General features: G+C 37.9%; 1 protein-coding gene across 1 annotated transcript in view; it reads right to left on the bottom strand.

The window, feature by feature from the left end:
• SCN11A (sodium voltage-gated channel alpha subunit 11) overlaps positions 1-25,834 on the bottom strand; it is a 198,131-nt gene that overhangs the window by 23,101 nt on the left and 149,196 nt on the right. Inside the window, exons 16-18 of the mRNA XM_044675509.1 lie at positions 15,294-15,416; positions 12,702-12,980; positions 1,358-1,411 (exon numbers count right to left, since the gene is read on the bottom strand). Coding sequence (XP_044531444.1) covers positions 1,358-1,411; positions 12,702-12,980; positions 15,294-15,416 — 456 coding nt within the window. The remainder of the gene's footprint in view (positions 1-1,357; positions 1,412-12,701; positions 12,981-15,293; positions 15,417-25,834) is intronic.

Here is a 25,834-nt window from a genome sequence, read left to right as displayed (position 1 = left end):
GTCCAGTTTGAGGAACCAGCATAAAACAGGGTAAAGAGCCCTGGAATGAGTGTTAGATGATTTTAGTTTAAATCCTAGCTCTGCCAGTTATCAGTCATGTGATCATGGAAATGGTTTCACCTGAGTCTGAGTTTCTTTGGCTATGAAAAAAGCACATCCCATCCATCCCTGGACTACTGGTTGGTTGTTACCCACACCAGCAAGACAAAGTATTAAATAAAGTGAGAAATTACTATTAAGAACACGTTAGACAAAACCAGTGTAGGAAGCTGAGAATGAACACAGTTGGTCAGACCTCTCCTTTGCTCTCTTAAACTTCAGACACTCAGCATAGCTACACTTGGGTGATTTGAGTTCATTTGCCTAAAACCTTCTTCTTCTTATAACCAATCTATAAACTGGCTTTGTGGTGATTCTGATATTAAACTCATTTGGAGGGTCCATTTTAGACAGCGACAATGTCTGAAGGCTTAGTAGAAATAAAATATGTCAAACACACATGGAATCAAGGACATCTTAAGGAAGAGAAAAAATAATTTACACGTGTGTCTGTACATGCACATGCATGTGCATTTGGTGTGGCAGAGTAGAAGGAGTCAAGAGTTATAGCTTCTGGTCCCCACTTTATCTCTGGCTTGCTATGTGACCTTGAGAAATTCTTAATTTCTTGGGATCAGCAATTGTTTCTCTGTAACATTAGGGTTGGACATGATCCTTTCTAGCTCTGGATGAATCAATAGTGTTCCTTTTAAAACACACACACACGTTAAAACCAGTGGAAATGTGCATTGGCTATGGGGGGGGGTGAAGGGGAAAGTAAAAACATGAATCATGTAACCATGGAAAATTTTTCTAAAAGAATAAAATAATTTACACACAAAATACACACACACACACACTAGAATTTAGCTTAGATTTGGACAATTTCCAAGTTTTTACATACATTCTAAAAGATATAGTGGCTCACAACTCTGAGTTCTGTGCCTTTATCCTCTTGGAGCATGAGCTCACTTCTTTGGCCTCCAGAACCTATGATTCTGTGGCTAAATAGGGAGAGATTCAGGGGGGAATGGTCCATCTTTCCTATTTTCAGGCATGGAAATATTAGAAGTTCTCTTACTGAGGGATCAAGTTTCATAACATTCTGCGCCCAAATCACACAGATGAGGAAACATGTATGTAGGCCATTCACCTCTATCAGAGTAGATTTCCTCCCCTATGGGCATTTTTTGACTGTCAAGAAATGATCCCTCTGAATACAGCCACATGTCTCCTATAGTGTGACCCAAAACTCACTGTTAAGCTCACCTAGTTACTTTCAGATAATCCAGAAAGATGCCCAGTGTCTCTGACTTACCTTTCTTGAATCTACAGCTGCATACATAATTTCCATCCAACCTTTAAATGTTGCCTAGAGCAAAAGCACAAAAGTGAACATTGTTATACATCATTTCCCCTTGAATTAAGCATAAACAGCTTCAAAAGACATTATTATACATTTATGCATAAGGTACTATAAGAGATTAACAGAGAATAGAGAATTTTTTGACCCTTAAAGTATTTATAATCTAAATGAAAGGAAAACAAGAGTCCCAGAATTTGACAGATGACTTCAATGGTCATCTATTTCAATCCATACATGAAAGAAATCTCTACTATAATATTCCTGAACAGTGCTCATCTATCTTCTGTTTAAAGACCTACAAAAAGGGGAACCTCTAACATAATCCAGTGCTATTTTGGGTGGCCTAAATTGTGAGGAAACCTCCTCCAACATCAAGCCCAATTTGGCCTCTTTATAGATTCTACTTATCACTCCAGGTCCTACTGCACAAGCATATTTCCATCTCATCATGGCAACCTTTTAAATACTCAAACATAGCTGTTTTGTTCCCCATAGCTCTCCTTTTCTCCTAACTAAATATGCCCAGGTTTTTTTCAACTGGTCCTCATATGACATAGACTCAAGGGCCTGAAAGGCCCTTAAGACAGAAAAAGAAATGGCAGAAATCAGGAACAAGCCAACAGAGAAGGAAGAGGGATACTTGAAGAAAACAAACAACTGGCTAGAAGACTTTCCACATTCTTGACACAACATTCTTGAAAATGGAAAATAAGTTGAAAATGGTGAGGAAAAGGCAAATAAAAACAAAATTCATGATAAAAAAGGAGGAGAGAAATTCTCAGCAACTGTTCAGACTGCCTATAACAAAAATTAAAGAAAAGTCTTTATGCTCAGATAAAAAAACAAACAATCATGACATAGTTACTGTGGTGGCATAAATAATCAGAGTTGGAACACAGAAGACAATGAAGTAAAAATAGCTACTTGTAAAGCACCAAATAAAATGTAAAATGATCATAAGTCCAAAAAGATAAGGCCATGAAAAGGACTTTAAATATCTAATAAGAAATAAATATCTAATAAGTGGAAGAAAAATTGGGAAAAGAAATCAAAATAATGAAAGAAAATGATGAACTCAAAAGAAGTCCAAAAACTTGCTGAAAAAAATATTTTCCTAAAAATTAGAGCTGGGCAAGAGAAAGCTAATAGCTTCATGAGACATCAAAAAGTAAGAAAGCAAAACCAAAAGAATGAAAAATAGAAGAAAATATGAAATGTCTCATTGGAAAAACAGCTGATCTGGAAAACTGATTGAGTAAAGATAATATAAGAATTGTTGGACTACCTGAAAGTCAGGATAAAAAAATAGTCTAGAAATTATACTTTAAGAAATTGTTAAGGAAATTAAAACTGAGGACCAAATAGAAATTGAAAAGGTCCACCAGTCATTGCTTGAAAAAGAGCCCAAAATGAAAACTACCAAGAACATTATAGCTAAGTTTTAAAGTTCTTAGGTAAAGTAGAATATATTAGCAGCAACTAAACAGAAGTAATTTCAACATTGTGGAGCTACAGACAGGATAACACAAGAGTTAGCAGCTTTATATTAAAAGGCCAAAGAGCATGGAATATAATAGTTTGAGGAGCAAAGGAATTGGGTTTGCTATCCAACAAAGTTGACTAAAATCTTTCAAAGTAAAAAATGGATATTTAATGAATTAGTAGATTTTCATACATTCTTGAGGAAAAAACAAGAATTGAACAGAAAATCTGACTTTCCAATACAAGAATCAGGAGGAACATAAGAAGGTAACATGAAAGACTAATCATGAAGGACTTAATAAACTTTTTACTGTCTTAGGTGAGAAAATGTTTGTAATTCTTAAGAATGTTATCAATATTAAGGTAGTTAGATTATAAAAGAGGTAATAATAGTCAAAGATTTGAATTGATTATGATGGGATGATTCTAAAGAATAAAATGGATAGGAAGAGGTAAAATGGAATAAATTATCTCATACAAAAGAGGCATGAATGGAAGAACTTTTTTCAATGGAGGGAAAGATGGGATGGAAGGTGGACAGCACAGGAATTTAATTTTCCCCAGACCTGGGTTAAAGAGGGAATAACATATACAACTAGTTAGGTATAAAAAGTCTTCTTAACTTACAAAGAAATAGGATAAGGGAGGGACTCTGAGAAGAGTTACAGATTAGGGAGGAGTGATCAAAGGTAAACTAGACTTGTGATGAGGGATAGGGTAAAAAGAGAAAGAGAGAATGATCCACAATGGAGGGGGGTGGGGATAGGATGGAGGAAAATGAGGCGGCATGAACCCACCTATAAAATGGAAATTGACAACAGAATGGATCAAAAACCAGAACCTGATGATATGTTGTTGATAAGCAATACATTTTAAAATGAGAGCCACAAATAGAGTAAAAATAAAGGGTTAAAGTGGAATTTATTATGCTTTAGTTGATATAAAAAAAACAGAACTCAGACCATGTTAAAGCTAAAATAAATTTAACTAAAAGAAATAAGCAAGGATACTACATTATATTAAAGTAGATAATGAAACATAGATAATGAAACAGTATTGATACTAAATTCATAAGTATCAAATGCTCTAGCATCCAAATTTATAAAGGAAAAGGTAAATGAATTACATGTGGAAATCGATAGCAAAATCAGAACAGTGGGGAGCTTCAACTTTACCCTCTCGGAACAAGATAAATGTAACAAAAAAATAAACAAACAAGAAAGATGTCAATGTGGGGAATAGAATCTTAACTAAGCTACATATGATAGACATGTGAAGAGAATTGAATGGTAATAGAAAGGAATATATAGTACCTTTCCCCCAATAGAATGTGATACCTTTTAAAAAAAACTTGCCATATTATTAGAGCATAAAATTCTTATAGTCATATGCAGAAATCAGAAATATTAAATGCCTATTTTAGATCACAATACAATAAAATTTAATTTAATAAAGAGCCATACAGATTAAAATTATCACCAATAGTATTCAATATGGTACTAGAAATGCTAGCAATAACAGATGAAGAAATCAAAAGAATCAGAATGGGAAGGAGGAGATGAATCCTCTTTTGTAGATGATGTGACGATATATTTAAAAAATCCTAGAGATTTAACTAAAAAATTAATTGAAATAATTAACTATTGCAGCAAAGTAGCAAGATATAAACCCATCAAAATCAACAGCATTTCTATATATTATCGATAAAGCCCTGCGGGAAGAGATAGTAAGAGTTATTTCATTTAAAATAACTATAGACAATATAAAATAACCTTGGCGTATTCCTGCCAAGACAAATCCAAACATATATGAATATAATTATAAAACACTTTTTTAAACAAATAAATTTAGATTTAAATAATTGGAGAAATATTAATTGTTCAAAGGTGGGTCAAGCCAATATAATAAAAAATGGCAATTCTACTTAAACTAATCTATCTATTTAGTGCCATCACAATTAGACTACCAAAAATTATTTTATTGAGCTAGAAAAAAAACCAATAGTAAAATTTATTTGGAAGAACAAAAAGTTAAAAATATCAAAGGAAGTAATGGGGGAGGGGGGGGAATGTAAAGGAAGGAAGTCTACCAGTACCAGTTCTCAAACTGTGGAAAGTATCAAAATTATCTGGTACTAGCTAAGAAATAGAATGGTGGAACAGCGGAGTACAGTAAGTATATAATACACAATAGAGTGACCTCATTGATAAATGCAAAGATCTAAATTTTTGAGATAAGAATTCACTATTTGGTAAAAATTGCTGGGAAACTGGAAAGCATTCTGACAGAAACCATGTATAAAAATATATTTTACACTACCTACAAAGATAAAATCAAAATGGATACATGACCTAGACATAAAGGGAGTTGTCATAAGTAAATTAAAGAACTGTGGAACAGATTACCTATCAGATTTATAGATAAATGAATTTATGAATAAACAAAACAGTATTGTAGGACATAAAATGGGTAGTTTTATTATAATAAACTAGAAGACTTTTGTACAAATAAAACCAGTATAGTTAAGATCAGAAGGAATGTAGAAACTTGGGGAAATGTTTATAAGCCATTTATCCACTTGTATTTTCTTCTATTCATCTCTAATTCTGACCTTTTCAGTATTAGGAATTTATATTGTTCCTCTGTAGAAACCAGTACCTTTTCTTTTCTATTATATTTGCTTAATCTACTCTAAGGAAAACTTGTTCCAGAAAGACTCTTTTCCTCTTACTCTAAAGCTCTCCCCAACTGTTTTTCATTCCTTTCCTTAGTTTTAACACTTTACTTAATATATTAATATCTCTTTCTTTTTTTATTTAGTAATCAACTTCTTATCTATTTTCCCTCTCAGCTAAGTAAAATCTCCTTTCCTGTGTCCTTCAACTTTTGTTGGGTTAGGTTTTCTTAACGCCTTTATCTTTTTCTCTATATCAACTCTTTTCCATTTTGTCTATTCTAGACTTTTTTATTTATAGTCTTTTTACTCATTTATATCTTCTTTAGTTTCTTTATTCCTCATGGAATTAAAACTTTAGGATTATTTTTAGTTATTTTGAGGTTCTCCTTCTAAACAGTTCTTACATTTTTGCCTTATAGATCTTGCCGCTTTCTGACCTCTTTCTTTCTGCTGGGTCTCACTTCCAGAAGCATCAGTTCCTGGAGATAGGGAAAATAGAAGATTTGCCCCATGGTAGAAGTTTCCTGATTGTGTAGTTTTTTCTCTCCATGACTATTTGTTCCTTGTTACCTGGAAATCTGATATGTCTGATCCATACCCTCCCACCCTTCTGGCTGTCGACTGCACTATAATTCCATTTCTCCTGAGGCATGTCCATGGAGGTACATTACTCTTTCAGAGGTAATGGTCTTTCTCTAAGCAACAGATCCCTGCAGATTATATGCATTGCAAGATTTCCATCTCTCATTACAAAATATATCTTCTTCCATGAAAGTATTCTTTTTTTATATTTGTAATTTTAATTTTCTGACTTTTTCCATGGTTACATGATTCTTGTTGTCTCCCTCCCAATACCCTCCCCACTCCTGGAGTTGACAAGCAGTTCATGAAAGTATTCTTCAGTGAGCCCTCTGGCCACTATTGAATTGAGATTTCCCAATTTTTTTTCTATTTCAGTCCTCATTTTCCCACAGTTACTTTTCTTCCTTAGAGACTATGGAAGTTATTTTGCCTTCATTGTTTATCAATTGATTTGATTAGGATATAACATATAGTCCCTTCTTCCCGTCACTTCATTCATGCACCCTACTATTCTGTACTTTAGTCACTGGAAAAACATTGATTCACCTGTAGACAGAATTGTTTGGAGTTTATCACATAGTGTTTCAAATGGGTTTTGCCACCATCACTTCTCTTTAAATTTACTTGCATCCTTATCAGATTGTGTACTTTTAGAAAGAAATATTTTTCCTAGGCCATACATGAATGCATATTATGGAAAACCCTTGTTGGTGATGGAATATTATTGTGCTGAAAAGAATAAAGAAATGGAGGAATTCCATGTGAACTGGAAAGACCTCCAGGAAGTGACTCAGAGTGAAAGGAGCAGAACCAGGAGAACATTGTACACAGAGACGGATACATTGTAGTACAATAAAATGTAACTGACTTTGCTACTAGCAGCAACGCAATGTCCCAGGACAATCTTAGGGAACTTGGGAGAAAGAAGCTATTCACAACCAGAGAAAGAACTGTGGGAGCAGAAATGCAGAAGTGAAACATAGGATCGATCACGTGGTTCGATGGGGATAGGATGGGGTTTTAATGTGAAAATATTGCTCTGTTGAAAATATGAATAACATGGAAATAGGTTTTGAACAATGATACATGGATAACCCAGTGGAACTGCTTGTCAGCTCTGGGAGTGGGGAGGAGAGAATGTGGGGAGGGGATCATGAGCCATGGGAAAATGTTCTCAATAAAAATTTTAAAAAAGGAAAAAGAAAACCCTCTTCCATCTTGGTCATTGTTGTCAGAGCACACACATACAAAACCAAAACCCCCAAGTAAAACCCCAAATACACTGATGTGAAAGATGGTGTGCTTTGATCTGCATTCATCCAACTCAACAGTAGAAAGAAATATCTTAATGACCCCTCTGTTGTTATTTTGTTGTTATTGTTTCTAATTCCATCTACTTATTTCCTCCCTTTTTCTGGAATATTTTGTTTCATTACTTAGGTCTTCTTTGACTGCTGTCTTTTATTTCTATTTTCTATGCAAAGCAAATAATCTGATAATGCCTGGTTTTCATTGTAGGGATGCTTCAAATGCTGCTTTTTATTGAACATACATTTTTTTCCTTGATGGTTAAAGTCAGGTTTAGATATAACATTTGGTTATATCATGTAGGACGGCATTTTGAAGTTCTTAGCTCTTCATAACACATAACACATTATTCTATTCCCTGCCTGTCATTTCTGGTGGGTACAGAATGCCTTCCCTTTCTGTTTGGAGGTCTTTTTCTGGGTTTCTCACAGAATTCACTTTCTGTCATTTAAATTGTTCAATTTTTGCCACTATGTCTAGGAAATTGCAATATAGGGTTCATGTTATTGTTTTCCCTTGAAGGTGAGCTACTTTTTTCCAGTATTCTTTCAACTGGCACTTTGTTTTTCTGTCAAGAAGTTCTAAATAACTTTCTTGCATTATTTCTAACATTATATTTTCCAGGGTTTTTTGGCTTCTGTTCTATTAGGAGATTTAGAAACCTTAAGCTATCTCTATACATAGTATTTTTGAGATCAAGATGTTTTGCTAACGTGGTAAAGTCAATATCCAATTGCTTGCCCTCCCAGAGAATGGAGAGGGCAGGGAGGGAGAAGGGAGAAAGTTTGGAACTTGAAACTTTAAAAAATGAATGTTAAACATTATTTTTACATGTAATGGGGGTAATGAAATGTTATCTTTAAGAAGGATGTTTTGTTTATGTAGTTATTATGTGTTCCTTAAAAAATACTGGGTGCCCTTGACTTCTTCTGGATTTGTATTCTCAGTCAAGTGATTCTCTCATTTCTTTGGCGTGACTAGCTAGCACAAACTCAGGTTTTCCTCTTCTCTCAATTATTTCTGCTGTGCAGACCATAGATCCTTATTTCATGAATCCTATTTCTGTCTCGATTCACTTTAGGAACACTTTGCTAGGTTCTAGGCTCTCTGGGGTATACAGAATCTTCTGCTTCATTGTGTTGATTTATCTTTCTTTGACCTGAAAGCATCATTAAGAGATGTTTGGACTTATTTAGAGATCCTGGAGGCCAGCTTCCCTTTTCTTATTAATATCTTTCTTGTTTTATCTGTGTATACTCTATTTTTTTTTAAATTGGGTTTTCTTCTCCTGAGATGCTCGGCAATTTCACTCTTTTCCCCTTATTTTCCCCTCCTGTTTGTTTTCTGACTCCTTCCTCATTTCATGACAGTTGACTCTGGCAGGTGGATCTCGATGCTTTCTCAGCTTCCTCCCACACTGGGAATCCACTTTTTACTGGCCTCAGTTCCTGGCCAAAGCAATTTTTTGGGGGATAGAATTCATTCCAGCTAGATGCCAGTCCTCTTTCCTTTGAGTCTTATGAAACTCCACATATATGCTCCAGGAAGATCAATCACATGGCTTTCTTATTCTCTACATGAAGCTGAGGAAGTAGTGGTAGAATTCAATTGTGTTTTTTGATGCCACAGAATGGTGGGGTGAGAGCAAGAGCAAGGTATGCTGGAAGAGACTGCATCAGCTGCCAGAAAATTGCTGAATGGATCCCAGAGCAGGAATTCCCTTGTGCTACCCTATCAGAGGGTAGAATCTGGGATTGCTGAGTGAGCATATTAGAGATTAACTTTCTCAGATATTAATTTATGAGGTTGTTACCTACTAGGGATCTTGGGATCTTAGACTTTGAAGACAATTGCAATTACTTTACCAATTCTATATTGGGAGGTTTTAAGAGGTTGAGAAAATGAGAGGTGGATAGTCCTCCATTTTCTTTGTCTCTTCAGTAAATATTTGTTGAACTCAGATGATAGGCAGTAGTAGAAAGCTGAGGAAGATGGACAGTAAAAAGGGTTTTTCTCTCCCTTGAAGTTAGCCCTTTTATATCTCCTGCAGGTCTTGCTCTATAATTACCCCTCCCATCTTCAGCATCCTTCGTCTTCTTCCATTTTATACTTCCATTCTTAAATTAGCTCAGATCCCTCTTAATTTTGAAACAAAACCAAACCACCAACAATAACAACAAAAAATCCCAGCTTCCACCTTTGACAATCTCTATATCTCCTGGCTTAACTATCTACCCATCTCCTTCACCTCTTATCAATTGGTTCTCTGCTTACCTGAAACAACTTTCTCAAAGGCAATGAACAAATGCCTTTCTTGCCTTATTTCCTTACACTATCTTTGGGGTTTGGCTCTTTTGACCAACTACTCCTTAAACCTCTTTCCTTGAGGCTTTGTTTTTGTTTGTGGCATCATGACATTCTCCTGCTTTTCCCACTTCGATTTTCTTTACTTGTTTCTCTTGTTTCTCCCAAATTGTAAATTGTGGTGGGTATCCAAACTTCTGTCCTTAGCCCTCTATTTACACTGCCACTATGAGTTCATACCTTCCCACATCATCAGCTCTGTGGCAATGAATCCTATACCTGCTCTGTAATTTTTCCAGTTGCTCATTGTGTAGCTCCACATGAATGCTTCAGAGTTATCTGTAATTACCCACCCAGATAGTGTGATGTGGTAGAAAAGGTCCTGGCCTTTTTGCCAGAAGACATGAGTTCACATCTTGACCCTTTCACTTAATATCAGTGCAACTTTGGACAAATCACCTCTACTGGACCTATTTCCTCATCTGCAAATAAAGACTGGACTAGATATTCCCTAAAGTCCCTTCTGTTCCTAATATTTTTAGTATATATGTAAGACTTTACTCATCTTTTTAACAAATTATTTTCCCTTTCTTAAAATCCAAATTCCACTAAAAATACCTCCATTTTTCCAGTCTCTAAAGCTAGAAGCCTTTGGACTATTTTTTCATCTTCCTCCCCAGTATCTAATCTGTCACCAATTCATGTTTCTTTTTCATGCCTCAGAAACTTTCCATTTCCTCTCTATTTTCACACTGAAACACAGGTCAAACATCATAACACTTTTTATTAGATCTGTGTTGGCAAACCTATGGCACATGTGCTGAAGGGGGCTGCTCCCTTCCCTCCTTTCACTGCACCTGAGGACATTTTTTCATATCACCCACCACTCTGCCCAGCAGCCCAATGGGAGTGCTTCTTCCCTCCCGTCTGGGTAAGGGGATAGCTCACATGAGATGTGAGGGTGCAGTTTGGGCACTTGGTCTCTAAAAGGTTCACCATAAGTGTATTAGATTGTAAGCTCTTTGAGAGGAGAGACTCTTTTTCCTTTTTTGGGTCCCTAGCATTTTCAGGCAGAGGTCAAGTGACTTGCCCATAGTCACATATCTAGTAAATGTTTGAAGTCAGATGATTTGAGGGTCTCTCCATTATAATAACTGACTTACCCTGAATAAACTTCTCTAGAAAATGTCTTTGACAATAATAATGAATATGTTCATTGCTCTTTGAGGTCTGCAAGGCACTTGACAAGCATTATCTAATTTGAGCCTTACAACAACTCTGTAAAGTAGCTACTATTATTGTTCTCACTGCAGATGAAGTGGTTGTTTGTACATTGCCCACACTGATGGCAAGGAAGGATTTGAACCCAAGTCTTCATGATTCCAAGTACCAGATGCTGTCCAACATACCATGAGACCACTGTGACAGGGCTTGGTGGGGTTTGAGTTGGCTCTGTGTTCATGTCAGCCCTAAGTCCATGAATTTTAGTTTTATTAAATGCTCATATTTTTCTGAACCTGCTCTCTGAAATGACAGAAGGAAAATTCAAACAGGTTCAGTTCTATCTGATAAAAGGTGATTTCTTTTTTTAAAAACCCTCACCTTCCATCTTAGAGTCAATACTGTGTATTGGCTCCAAGGCAGAAGAGTGGTAAGGCCTAGGCAATGGGGGTCAAGTGACTTGCCCAAGGTCACACAGCTGGGAAGTGTCTGAGGTCAGATTTGAACCCAGGACCTCCCATCTCTAGGTCTGACTCTCAATCCACTGAGCTACCCAGTTGCCCCCTAAAAGGTGATTTCTAAGTTGTGAAGTATTGGAGATTGGCAACTTGTAAAATGAAGGACTAAGATACAGGCATGTCCAGGAAGAAGACATCCTAATACTTCCATAGAGAAGCCTCGCCTGCAAAAACCAAGGCCGACTGATTCTCTCATGTTGGTTACCTGATTCTGGCCATTGTTTAGCATAGACAGAGATGAGATCTTGAAGCATGAAACTCTGTGGTCTTCTGGTAGGAATCCCAAATACTGTCCTGTGACCAGGCAGCTAGCTGGTACGGTGAATAAGAATACTGAGGCTGGAGTTACAAAAACCTGAGTTCAAATCTAGTCTCTAACATTCAGTTACTGTGTGATCCTGGGCAAAAGTTAATTATCCTCTGCCTGCCTCATTTTGCTCAACTGTAAAGTGGGGATCACGATAACACCTATCTCGCAGGTTGTTGTGAGGACCAAATGAGATGATATTTGTAATGTGCTTTGCAAAGCTTAAAAATGAAAAAATGCTAATGATTAATTAATTAACTAATTTCAGGAACTTTCTCTCCGTAATGCTTTGGGATCCCAACTTTCCAAGCTCAGGTGTGTCTTTGTATCTTCCCCTCAAGACGTATCCATCTGGGGTTAGTACATGAATGTGTGTCCTGTCCCTCTTCCTCTCATTCAAGTAGAGTGACCTGTAGTTTGTGTTCATCTCCCAGTGATTGGAAGGAACTGCGAAAGTGGCCAGAAGTGATCGGGTTATCGGGAATGGTGGCTCTCCGATGAAGACTCTTGTCTAAGAAAGTGGCTAACGGCTTTATCCTCACAAATGAGAGATCATATAGAGTTAAGGACAAAATCCATGGAACCGATGCTGTGAGCAGTCAAAGTAAAGAGCTACTGAAAGGGGCTACTGTTGTCCTAGAGGCAGGACTTTGCACTGGACCTTCCAAAACGGATAAAGTTTAGATAGTTATAAGGGAGGAAAAAGGCAAAGGTGACAAGGAGGAGATGAATGTCGTTTGTATAGAGGACAGATTGAGAACAAGCCCGATCGGAAAGGAGAGTCGGAGCAAAGTCTGGAGATGTACATAGCCCAGGGGACACGGGCAGCCGATCGCAGCCGATTTCTTCTCTGGGCATTGGGGAGGAGGGAAAGTAGTGGTTGGTTACATCACTTACCACCTGCAGGAGGGCCAAGTAGCCAATTCCAACGTGATCAAAGTTGACTTTAGTGTTAATCCAGCACACATGAGGGTTTTGACTGCTGTTGCACATTGCCATGTTATTAATGATCTTATAGTCTACAAGTTCATCTTTTTTGGTTTGGTTGATGCACCTTCCAAATTTCCCAGCAAAAAGGTTCACCCCTAACATACAGAAGATGAGCCAGAAAATGAGGCAGACGAGCAGGACGTTCATGATGGCAGGGATGGCCCCAATGAGGGCATTGACGACGACCTGCAGAAAACAAGATCAGAGAAAGGCATCCTGTTAGTCTAAGCGAGCGTTCCCCTTGGCTGACTCTTACTCCTAGAAAAGCCCTTGATGCACAAACTATGCTGAGACTGTATGGGGAAGTAGAAAGAGGGATGGATTTGAAATCAGACGTGGGTTCCAATCCCATCTGCCAGTTGCTCTCTGCGTGACACTTAAGTGCTCTAGGTCCGTTTCCTTATTTGTAAATGAAGGGGTTGGATTAGCTGATGTTTAGAAGTGCTTTACAACTCTGTACCACGATCCTACACCCATGTCACCTAATCCCCAAGCAGCCTAATGCACTCACTGGGGAAAAGTGCTAGATCCAGAGTTTGAAGGCCAAGTTTGAATCTGTAAGAGGGAAAATGATGAGACTGGCTGTAAATTAATAACTGTATTCATTCAAAAGTAGTAGGGGAAAAAGCTGGAAAAACAGGAGAGAGATTTTATGGGCTACTTTCTTTGTTGTTCCATTTAGCTTGCTATTCTGTGACTGCCATTAGGGCCCCTTAGTCATGCTCACAGGGAAGTCCAGCCAGCAGCAAACATGAGAGAAGAGTCTGAAATCTGCTCTTGCCTCAGTTTATCAAACTTTTCTTCTACCCATTAATTCTCATCCATCACATCTCAGGAACCAACTGTGGCTTCCTGTTTTGCTTGGACTGCCCAGGGGGAAGTCCAGGAGGCAATGCAGGGGACCTCTACCCTGCCCCATGTCATGATCTCTTGACTCTATTGCTGCCTTTTTCTGGCTGCCATTCTATCCTCATGACCCAATCCACTTAATGATTTCCTTCACAGAAATCCCACCTCTTGTCACTAACTATCCGTATGACCTTGGACAGTTCATGTCTAAATTGTAGTTTCTTGTAATTTGCAAAATGCAAGAGTTGGAAAAGGGAACCTTTGATAAGTCATCTAGTGTGAATATTATATGTTAAAAGAAGGTTCCGAATGGCTAGTGCCTCAACATGGAGAAGCATTATTGTGTTCTTCTTGCCACTTCTATCTCATAACATCTTTAGAATCCAACTATTCTCTCTCTATTCACACAGCTACAGCCCTAGTTCAAGCCTTCATCACTTCTGGCCTTGGTTATTGCAAAAGTCAAAGTAATTGCCACACTAATTTTCTTTAGAAGACAGTTAGGTGGTGTGGTGACTAGAGTGCCAGGCCTGGAGTCAGGAAGACTCAACTTCTTGAGTTCAAATCTGGCCTTGGACCCTGACTAGCTGTGTGATTCTGGCCAAGTCATTTAACCCTGTTTGCTTAGTTTCCTGATCTGTAAAATGAGCTGGAGAAGGAAATGCCCAAGAAAACTCCCAATGAGGTCACAAAGACTATGGTAAACCCGAGACTGAAAAAATGACTGAACAGAACATTTTCTTTATGTGCACATGTGATCACGAAATTCCCCTAGTCAGACAACTCCAGGGGCTTCCTACTTCCTCCAGAATAACATTTAAGTTCTGGTTACCTTTTAAGTTACCTTCCCAACCTATCTATCTTTTCAGCCTCATTAGACATTATTTCATTCCCCCTCCCACACCCTATGATCGAGGCAAACTAGGTTCCTCCTTATTCTTTTCTCTTTAGACCCTATTGTCCATTACACCGTGCCTTCGTTTTGGCCACCTCCCCTGTCTAGAAAACTCTCTGCTCACCTGAGTCTCAAAGTTCTTCTCTTCCCTTAAAAAGCAGCTCAAGAATCATCTCTGGCATGAAGCCTTTCCCCCTTCCACTTCCAACTGCTAATACCCTCCTTCACAGGCTCCCTTATATTTAACTCCATGGGGTATATTTGCATTGCCTCTCTTCATATTTGTATGCGTAGCGATCATGTCCCCCTTTAGAATGTAAGCCTCTTGAGAGTATGGATTGTTTCATTCTTTAGCCATTTCTCACCATCTTCTAGCACAGTTTTCCCAGTATACAATAATGACTTAAGAACTGCTTATTGGTCATTGATTCCAATTCTGACTCTTGTGGGTGATTTCATTTTACAAGTGAGGAAAATGAGAAATCCAGAGACTTGATCCTCTACTGGATGTATTGTAAACGGAGGACTCAAAGCTAGGTTTTCCATACTCTCCAAAGCCCTCAGCTCCACAACATTCTTTCATACCTTCTCCCATAGAATCAAAGTACAAGAAGGGCACAATCATGGAGAGATAGAGTTGTTATCACAGATCAAACAGACACCACAGATAAATGTCTTTCTGCCTCTGCTGAGAAAACACCAGACAATACTTGATCTCCTGATAGCTGAGTTGCCCCGGGTTCCCCATGGCTTACCTTCATGCCCTCAAACTGGGACAGGGCTCGCAAAGGCCTCAGAGCTCTCAGGGTTCGAAAGGATTTAACATTAAAAGATTTTGGTGAGCCTGGACTATCATCAATAAGGCTTATAATAGACACCTAGGAGGAAAAGCAAAGAACAATGAGCAGAGTCCATCTGCTAGTTTAAGGAAATAGCCTACTGGTCATTCGTTTGACAAATGTGGATTGAGAACAAACTAGAACCACAATATTGTGTGAATTCTAGGGCAGAAACAAAACACCCTGCTCAGGCTTTACCCAGCTAGGAAGTATCTGAATCCAGATTTGAACCCAGGACCTCCAGTCTCTAGGCCTGACCCTTTATCCACTGTCCCTATGCTTTGCATTTGGATCAAGCTGCCTTGTTTAAAATAGGGATCAATGTTCAATAAAAAAAAAAAACTAATCAGTTGAATGGTATATGAAGATAGACTGATCCTATTTATTCCTGACCTTCTCACATTCTCTCTACCCAACCTCCATTGGAGCTTTGGGGGAAGCTATTGACCTGGTACAGTGCACATGGTTCCCACCAATCATTTCCTTTGAAGTCATGGCTTTCAAGGGTTTCCTTGACTCCATCTATGAGCTTTAAGTTGGAATGACTTGGAAGTCTCATATGCACCTACTGAATTTTAGACTTGGAAGGGACTGCAGTAGCTACAATCCATCACTAAGAAAGGAATATCCACTAAGAAATACTCAACAAGGGGCAGCTAGGTGGTTCAGTGGATAGAGAGCCAGGTCTGGAGTTGAGAGGATCTGGGATCAAATCTGACTTCAGACACTTCCTAGCTGTGTGACCCTGGGTAAGTCACTTAACTCCCATTGCCTACCCCTTACCTCTTTTTTGCCTTGGAATCAATAAACAGTATTGATCCAGTGATGGAAGATAAGGGTTTTTAGTTTTTTAAAGAAAGAAATACTCAACAAGTGTGCTCCAACTTTGGCTCAAAGCTCTCTACTAAGAGCAAATCCACCAGTTTTTCTGGCAGCCCATTCCCCTGGGAGATACATTCATTGTTAGAATTTTCATTCTGCAATTAAGCCTGAAATTTCCTCTTTTTAAATTCTACCTGTTGGCTCTAGAGGGAAGAATCAGAACAATTCTAAGCTTTCTTTCACTTCAATGGTTCTTCCAATATAGTCCTTGAAAAAAAATGACCAAGTCCCTTTGTGTCTAGTTCCTTTAACCAATGACATGGACTCCAGAATCTTTACCATTCTGGTTGTCCTCCAATGTCTTTTTTGAACTTTGGCTTCAGATATGGTCTTACCAAATCAGAATACAGCAGGATTATCATGTCCTTATTCTTGGTAGCATCTCTTCTCTTAACACAGCTAAGTGGAATAATAGTTTGGGACTCCCTGATAGCTTTGCTGATACATACTAAGCTTGCAGTTCTCTGCAACCCCAGTAATCTCCCAGGCAACCTAATGCCTAACCATGCCTCTGTCATCTTGTATTTTTTAATTTAATTTTTTGAACCCAAGAATAATCACTGTTGGTATTCATCTTCTTAGATTCATTCTGTTATTCTAACCAGTCCAGGCTTTTTGGGATTTGACTATCACTCACTATGTTATTTGCTTGGTGTAAAGATGTTAAGAAGGCAATGGAAAAATTGACTAAATTGCCTTAGAAGATGGAAGCTTTCTCCTCATTAGAGATCTGAAAGCAAAAACTAGATTGATCATTTATCTGGTAAGTGGGAGAAGAAAATCTTGTTCAGGTCTAGCTTGAGCCAGGTGACTCTTAAGATCCTTTCCACTTTCTCAGTTCTGTAATTGTGTAATGTTGCTTCCTGAAACTCTAAGTCAGAAGGAAGAACATATATATTCCTTGCTCCCTGAAACTTATAAGGCAGGGGTCAGCAATGTATGGCTCCTTCTGCAGAAGCCATAAAGTCAATTTTTTTTTCAGGTGCTGTTACAGGAGCGCACACTGTGAGCACTGTACAGCTCTCACGAAATTACATTTTAAAAAATGTGGCGTTTATGGCTCTCACAGCCAAAAAGGTTGCCAACCCCTATTCTAAGGTCTTCCGTTGCAATATATTGTCTTTCATAACCTCTTCTTCTTAAAGTTCATACCATCCATGTGTATCATCTAACCTAGATACTTCTATTATAATCACTAAACTTAAGACTTTATACTGGGTTCAGTCTCCTTGTATTATAATAGGTACCCTTGTGGAGGCATAAATATATATTTTACTATTATCTCATTCGTTGGATCAATTAGCTTTGATAAGGATTTGTTAACTGTAGACAGGACAAGACAAAGAGTAATTCTCTGATAGATAAGTGATCACAAGGCATGAATAATTCTCAAAGGGTGAATCACAAATTGATAACCACGAGAAAGACTTTCAAATTACCATGAGAAATATGAATCAAAACAACTCTCAAGCTTCACCTCAAATCCAGAAAATTGACAGAGATGACAAAAGATGGGAATAGTCAATGTTGAAAGATCTGTGATCAATCAACAAGCAATTTTATTAAGCACCTACCATGTGTCAGGCATATGCTAAGTGCTAGGGGTTACAAAAGGAGACCAAAAAAATAGTCCCTACCCTCAAGAATCTTATAACCTAGTAGGGAAAGCAACATGCAAACAAATATAGAAAAATCAAGCTATAGATAGTATGAGAGATAGGAAATAATTAATAGAGGTAAGGCACTAGAAATAAGAGGTATTGGGAGAGACTTCCTTTAAGATGGGATTTTAGATGAGATCTAAAGGAAACCAGTGAAGTCAGTAGACAGAGTCAAGGAGGGAGATCATTCCAGGAATGGGGGACAGGTTGCAAAAGTGCCTGGATCTGAAAGATGGAGTCTCATGTTTTCAGAAGAGCAAGGAGGTCAGTGTCACTGGATCAAAGAGTATATAATAGGAAGAAAAGTATTAAAAGACTGAAAAGGTTGGGGGGAGCTGGGTTATGAAAGGCTTTGAACACCAAACAGTATTTTGAATTAGATCCTGGAGGAAACAAGAAACTTCTGGAGTTTATTGAGTGGGGTGATAAGGGAATTGTGGGCATTAGAATTCCAAGTGGTAGTGGGAATTGAATGAACCACACTGACTCCCTTCTAGTGATTCAATTTTGGAGCTAATTCAGGTCCTTTCTATTTAATTATGTATCTAGTCCAGTTTGTCTTGTGAGAAAACCTTATATAGTTGTGGGAATTGTAGAGGACTTTGTTGCATTGTTTGAACCTATGTGGCTGGGAAAGTAAATCACTCATACCTGCTGCTAAGAGATCTTTACCTAAGGACATAGGTTGTGCTAACCAGGAACCAGTTAGATCCAGAGAATGATGCAAGGAGTTTTTTCAAAATTATACAATTCAAGTGACCCATATGTCTTATCTCAAAACTGGCCCCAAACTGGTCAATCAGTTATTGTTTCCATGTTACTTTGTTTGAATACAAACATAGGGACTTAAATACATATTTTTTTTTATTTTAGAGAATTTCACCTGTTCACTCTCTTCCTCCCAACTTAGAAAGTCCCTAGGAATTCAGGGGCTGAGCCAAGACGGAGGAGTGAACCAGAGCTGTTCCATGTCACAATCAGAATCTTCTCTGACCAAGATCAAAATATCACAAAACGAATACAGGAGTTAAAGAACCAACAAGGAGACAGAGTGAAACAACTTTCAAGAAAAGAAAAACCCAAAAGGTAGATAGAGATCATTTGGGAAACTGGAATGAGAGAAAAGCAGAGCCAGCAAAAAGGCAAGGAGAGAAGAGTAAGCCAAGAGCAAGCCAACCGCCACCTCCGCATCTGTTGTCCCAGGTTAGGAACCTAATCCCAAGCTGATATTCAGACTCTGAGATACTGCCTGGGCAAATAGTGGTAGAAGCCAACCCATACCCCTTAAAATTTCAAATTTGTGGAGAAGTCCAGAGTCTAGGCTGAAGTGGGCTGATCCATGTGGGCCCCAGAGTAAAGCCAGGGTGTCCAATCTGTGCTTGGGATAAGGACATAGGACACAATTTGGGGTGGCTGATAGTGTTAAGTACTAAGTACTGAGCTTTCTGCCTAAAGATCAGGGCAGAACTCCAATACAGGGCAATCAAGGGTGTGTCTGATTGGATCAAGTACAAGCAAGACTAAAAACTTGAACCTAAGCTTGGGGTTAGAATTTGATCTGCCCCTGACCTGATCAAGGTCAGAGTAAAATCAAAAGCTTATGCCCAAGCCTGAGGCAAGTCCATAAGCCATAAGCATCTCAAGGGTCAATTGAATCAGCATGAGGAGGGAGCTCCCAGAGCTCTCAACCCTCAGATCCAGAAAAATAAGCTGAGAATAACATCAAGCAAGAACTGAAGTTTAAGATAGTATCCCAACTTTCCAGAAAATAGAGTCCTATAATTAGATAAGAAAATGAGAAAACAATAAAAAAGCACCTAGCTCTAAAGAATTTTTTGGAGATAAAGATCAAGGTACAGATATAGAAGGGTTCAGTGAAAGCAAAGGAAACACATGCAAAGTCCAAAAGAAAAATATGGGTTTGACATAAATTCTCAAATAGTTCAAAAAAGACTTCAAAAACCAATTAAGAGAGGCAAAGGAAAAGTGGGGAAGAGAAATGAAAGTGATGCAATGAGAAATGAAAGTGATACAAGGAGAAATGGGCTAATTGAAAAAGGAGAACTAAAGACTGACAGGAAAACCAAATCTTAAAAATCAGAATTGACCATCTATAAACTAATGATTTCATAAGAAATCAAGAAACAATAAAGCAGAATCAAAGGAATAAAAAAACAGAGAAAAACATGAAATATCTTATTGAAAAAAACAACTGACCTAGAAAATAGATCTAGAAGAGACAATTTGAGAATTAATGGACTACCTGAAAGCCATGATCAAGAAAATGTCCTTACCTTTCTCCCAAGTAGAGATCAGATTGCCTAATTTTAAATCTTGGTTAATTGTTTTCTTTTAATTAATGTGCCATATTTGCTAATTGATTTGAAGTGCATAAAAGACTATCTCTTCCATATTCAGGGTCCAATCCTAAGTTGAGAAGATCAGGCAATTGGCATATATTTCTTTAAAAAATCAACATACTCAGAAATTTGAAATTTTGTTTCTTCAGTTACTTCATCTCTCACCCACCACAGTAGGGTTGGGGGGTGGGGCAGTGGCATGGTCAGATCTCCACTTTAGGAAAATTACTTTGGAGACTGAATAGAGAATGGATTGGAGTAGAGAGAGACTTGAGAAAGGCAGACTCACCGGCAGTTATTGTAATAATCCTAATGTGAAGCAATGAGAGCCCACACCAAGGTAAGGGCCATGTCAGAGATGGTGCAAAAGTGAAGTTGACAGGTCTTAATAACAGATTGGATATAAGGGAAGAAATATTATGAGGAGACTATGATAAGTCCTTGATTGTGAGCCTGAGATACTGGGAGGATGTATTGCTCTCTAGAGTAATAGGGAAGAGAGAGGATGGGGAAAGGAATATAAAGATAGTGAGTTATGTTTTGGATAGGTTTAGTTTAGGATGTCTACTGGACTATTCTTTTTGAGTTTTCTGAAAGAGAACTATAGATGATAGACTGAAAGTCAGCAGAGAAGTTAGGTCTGGATAGGTAGACTTGGGATTCATCAGTAGAGAGATGGTAATTACATCTGTGGGAGCTTATGAGCTCACCAAGTGATGTAGGGTAGAAGGAAAGGCAGTGTAGAAAGGTAAGAACATTAATGTAATGCTTGTGGAGCTGTAAATTGGTTCAGCTATTCTGGAAAGCAAATTTGGAATTATGCTAAGAAAGTCATCAAAATGACTATATCATGGGACCAAGAATTTCTACTGTCAGGGAGAAACCTTAAATAGGTCAAGGACAAAGATACATAAAAACAAATTATTCATAGCAGAACTGGATAAAAAATAGGTGTTCATTGATTAGGGAAGAAGTAACAAATTGTAGGACATAAATTTAGGCAACATTATTACCTCATAAGAAACAGCAAAAATAAAGAATACAGAGGCTCATTAAAAACATGAATGAATGAAAAATGAAGAAAGTAGAATCAGGCAAACAATATATGTAATCACTGAGAATGTAAATGGAAAGGATTTTTAAAAACTAAATGATATATAATGTTATATAATTATAATGATCAAACTCAGCCAGAAAGAAGAGCAGATAAATACATCTCCATTCCATTCCTTTGCAAAGATGGGAAAGTAAAAGTATAGAACACATATGATCTGGTTGGAGCATTCATTAATTTTGCTGATTTCTTTCCCCCCCTTTTTGGTTTTCTATTCTTTGTTATAAAGGATAACTCTGTAAGTGAGGGAGGGGAAAATATTTGTAAATGAATGTAATGTGAAACAAAAAAGATGGGACTGAATAGGTTGATACTAAACTCAAATTCATTGGTGTAAGAGGATTTCTGATGATAGTTCCTGGACCTACTAATTTAGGTTGGCACCTTCTCTGAAACTTGTAGTCATAGTCACTTGCTCACACAGTCAGGAAGGGCAGAGACAGGCTTTGAAATCAGATCTTCCAGACTTCAAGGCTGGCTCTCATTCCAAAACAGTGTAGAGGAAAACACAAACAAATAAGTTGGAACTGTTATTTGGAGTTTTTTAAAAATGGATTTGTAGGGGTGGGGCCAAGATAGTGGAGAAGATACACAGACCCATCTGATCTCAACCAAATTACTCTCCAAAAAACTATGATATATGTCTCAAAATGTATCTGGAGCAGCATAACCCACAAAAGACAGGAAAAAGTAATTTTCAGCTCAAAACAACTTAGAAGGCCAACACAAGGGTTCTGCTACACTGAGAGGGGGTGGAGCATGAAGTAACATGCCAGGGCAGACTCTACCAAAGCAACAAGTTCTGGGTGCAGCTGAGAAAGCAGGAAAAACTTCCAGAGCTCTCACCCATAGACAATAAGTGGGCTGGAGGGGTGTTGGACAACTGATCAGAAGGAAATTGTAAAGGTGCCTTTGTTGGCTCTGGGTGCAAGATTCTTGCTGCATTGCCCATATGCAGATCCAAGTAGCAGTCCTGGGGCAAGGTTTCAGGATAAGAAGGAACACTAGCAAACACCAGCACTTGTGACCATAGAGGAGCAGGGGACCCTGGTCACAGTTCTAAGGGGTAAGAGAGTGCTTGTGGTTATGTGCAGATCAGAGAACAGGCCAACACAATATGAAATACACCTTTTTTTTTACAACATACCATCTTGGGAGAACTGAAAGCAGGTAGATCTTCAGAGCTATTTCTGAAGGCAGCTGCATAAAGAACCTGAAGCTTGGAACAGTGTTCCTTTCACCACAGTTACAAAGCCAAACTATAATGATTTTTTAAGAGAAGAGAAAAAGATTGGGAAATGATAAAAACAACTAAAAAAGAAACTCAACATAGAAAGTTATTTTGGTGACAGGGAAGATCAAAACACAAACTCTGCAGAAAATAAAGTCAATACTGCTGCATCCCAAACCTCCAAAACAAATATGAATTACTCTTAAGTCCATAAAGAATTAACGGTGGAGCTAAAAAAGGATTTTAGAAATAAAGCAAAAGAGGTAGAATAAAAATTGAGGAAAGAAATGAGAGTGATATAGGAAAATAATGAAAAAGCATAATCAGCTTGATATCAGTCAATAATAATCATAATCAGCACAAATAAAAATACTGAAGAAATTAATGCCTTAAGAAACAGAATAGGTGAATTGGTAAAAGAGGCACAAAAATCCACTGAAAAGAAGAACTTTTTAAAAAGCAGGATTGGCCAAATGAAAAAAGAGGTACACAAATTCACTGAGGAAAAAACTCTTTACAAAGTAGAACTGGTCAAATGGAAAAGGAGGGGCAAAAGCTCACTCAAGAAAATCATGCCTTAAAAATTACAATTGGGCAAGTGGAAGATAATGATTCCATTAGACATCAAAAAATAATCAGTTAGGGGCAGCTGCGTAGCTCAGTGGATTGAGAGCCAGACTTAGAGATTTGAGGTCCTGGGTTCAAATCTGGCCTCAGACACTTCCCAGCTGTGTGACTCTGGGCAAGTCACTTAACTCCCATTGCCTACCCCTTACCACTCTTCTGCCTTGGAGACAATACTATTAACTCCAAGATAGAAGGTAAGTGTTTTTTAAAAAAGAAATAACCAAAGTCAAAAGAATAACAAAACAGAAGAAAATGATGAAATATTTCATGGTTAAATATCTCATTGGAAAAACAATGGACCTGGAAAATGAATCCAGGAGAAATATTCTAAGAATTATTGGAATTACTGAAAGCCATGAAAAAATAAAAAGAGCTTAGACATTATCTTTCAAGAAATTATCAGGGGGCTAAGGGGAGGAGGGGAGAGGAAGGATAGTCAAGAGGGCAGCTTAGACACAGCAAAAGTCCAGACTTCTCTGAAAACCTTTCCACACCAATCAAAAACAAAGTGCTTCAAGGGAACAGAAAACCAAACCTAACAATAGGACAGAGCTGGGGGATCCTGCTGATTCAACTTAAAAGGTACACCCCCAAAAAAGCCTGAATTCTTTAACTCTCAGGTTCAAAGGAAAGGAAGAAGGAAGGTCCCAGGACCCTTCCCCCACCTACAGTTCCGAGTCTCCAGTGGTGGCTGGAATCTCTGGGCAGGCAAGGGCTCTAGTCTGGAGGGAGTACTTTACTGGCACAGCTCTGCCAGGCTCAGAGTGCTGAACACAGGCAGCAGGGAGGCAGCTGGAGAAGTGCAGAGAGAACAGCCTAGTCACAGCCAAAACACTCCATTTTGCCCCTCCTCACTTCTCAAAGTTTTGGCCTAAAGCACATTCAGCTCTGCAGATCAATTCTGCCCTGGCTTACTCTTATCAATAGGGAAGATAAGAAGTCTTCAGAGGGCAGGGAAGCTAAATCTCCAACACCTCTCCCCCATAGACTGCACTGAGAGTAGCTGGAAGAATTCAGCTGACTAGTATCTCAGGGCAAAGGCTGAGAGAATACCTTGCCCAGCTCCCTTCAGCTTCTATACCTTTGCCTAAACCTTCATCTTTTGCTGCCAGCTGGGGAAGATCTGACCTCAGGGCTGATTAATACCACCAGCCTAACCTTGTCAGTCAGCAGAGCAGAGAAGAAGCCCCTTCAGGACAGAATAGGCCAAACCCACAGATCTAGCAAATAATCAGAGGAGCAAGATTAACCGGGGGGAGTAGGGGAGGAAAAAATATAAGTAAACAACAGAAAAAGAAAAAAAATTTCAATAAACTTCTATCCAGGTAATGAATAAAGAGCAAATGGAACAGAGGAGGACAAGGAATATCAATAAAAAACACAGCAACTCCAGTGAATTGGACACAGACTTTGGAGGAACTCAAAATACAAATCAAAAAACAATTAAGAGAGGCTGAAGACAATTGAGAAAAGGACTTAAAAAGCAAAATAAGTCATCTGGAAAAAGAGGCACATGAACTAATACAAGAAAATAGTATCTTGAAAGCCAGAATTGACCAGCTTGAAAACAAGGCAAAGAAGATAAAAGATGACCTACAAAGAAAATCAGACCAAAAGGAGAAGCTTGACCAAAAAGCCAAGGTGAAATTCAGTCTTTAAAAATGAGAATTCAACAACTAGAATCAAATGGCTTCACAAAGCAACAAGAATCTATAAAACAAAATCAAAAGAATGAAAAAATTGAGGAAAATACGAAACACCTCATAGACCTTGAAAACAGATCCAGGAGAGAGACAATTTAAGAATTATTGGACTACCAGAAGATCATGACAAAAGGAAAAGCCTGCTCATCATTCTACAGGAAATTATCCAAGAAATCTGCCCCAACATTCTTGAACAAGAGGGAAAAGTTGAGATTGAAAGAATCCACAGATCATCTCCTGCATTTAATTCCCAATTGACAACACCCAGGAATGTTATAGCCAAATTCAAGAACTACTAGACCAAGGGAAAAATAAATTAGAAATATTAAAATCAAAGGAGAAATTAATAAAATCAAAAGTAAAAGAAATATTGAATTAATAAATAAGACTAGAAGCTAGTATTTTGAAAAAACAGATAAAATAGACAAAGTACTGGTTAATCTAATTAAAAAAGGAAAGAAGAAAACCAAATTAATAGTATCAAAGATGAACAGGAATGAAGAGGAAATTAAGGCAATCATTAAAAACTATTTTGCCCAATTATATGGCAATAAATTTAGCAATCTAGGTGATATGGATGAATATTTGCAAAAATATAAATTGCCTGGAATAACAGCAGAAGAAATAGAATACTTAAATAATCCAATATCAGAAAAAGAAATTGAACAGGCCATTAAAGAACTCCCTAAGAAAAAAATCACCAGGGCCTGATGGATTCTCAAGTGAATTCTATCAAACATTCAAAGAACAATTAATCCCAATACTATACAAATTATTTGATATAATAAGCAAAGAAGGAGTCTTACCAAACTCCTTTTATGACACAAATATGGTACTGATTCCAAAGCCAGGTAGAACAAAAACAGAGAAAGAAAATTA

Source organism: Gracilinanus agilis, chromosome 1 (genome assembly GCF_016433145.1).
Source record: "Gracilinanus agilis isolate LMUSP501 chromosome 1, AgileGrace, whole genome shotgun sequence".
NCBI lineage: Eukaryota > Metazoa > Chordata > Mammalia > Didelphimorphia > Didelphidae > Gracilinanus > Gracilinanus agilis.
Note: the sequence above shows the minus strand (reverse complement) of the source record. Positions and strands in the feature narration are given on the sequence as shown.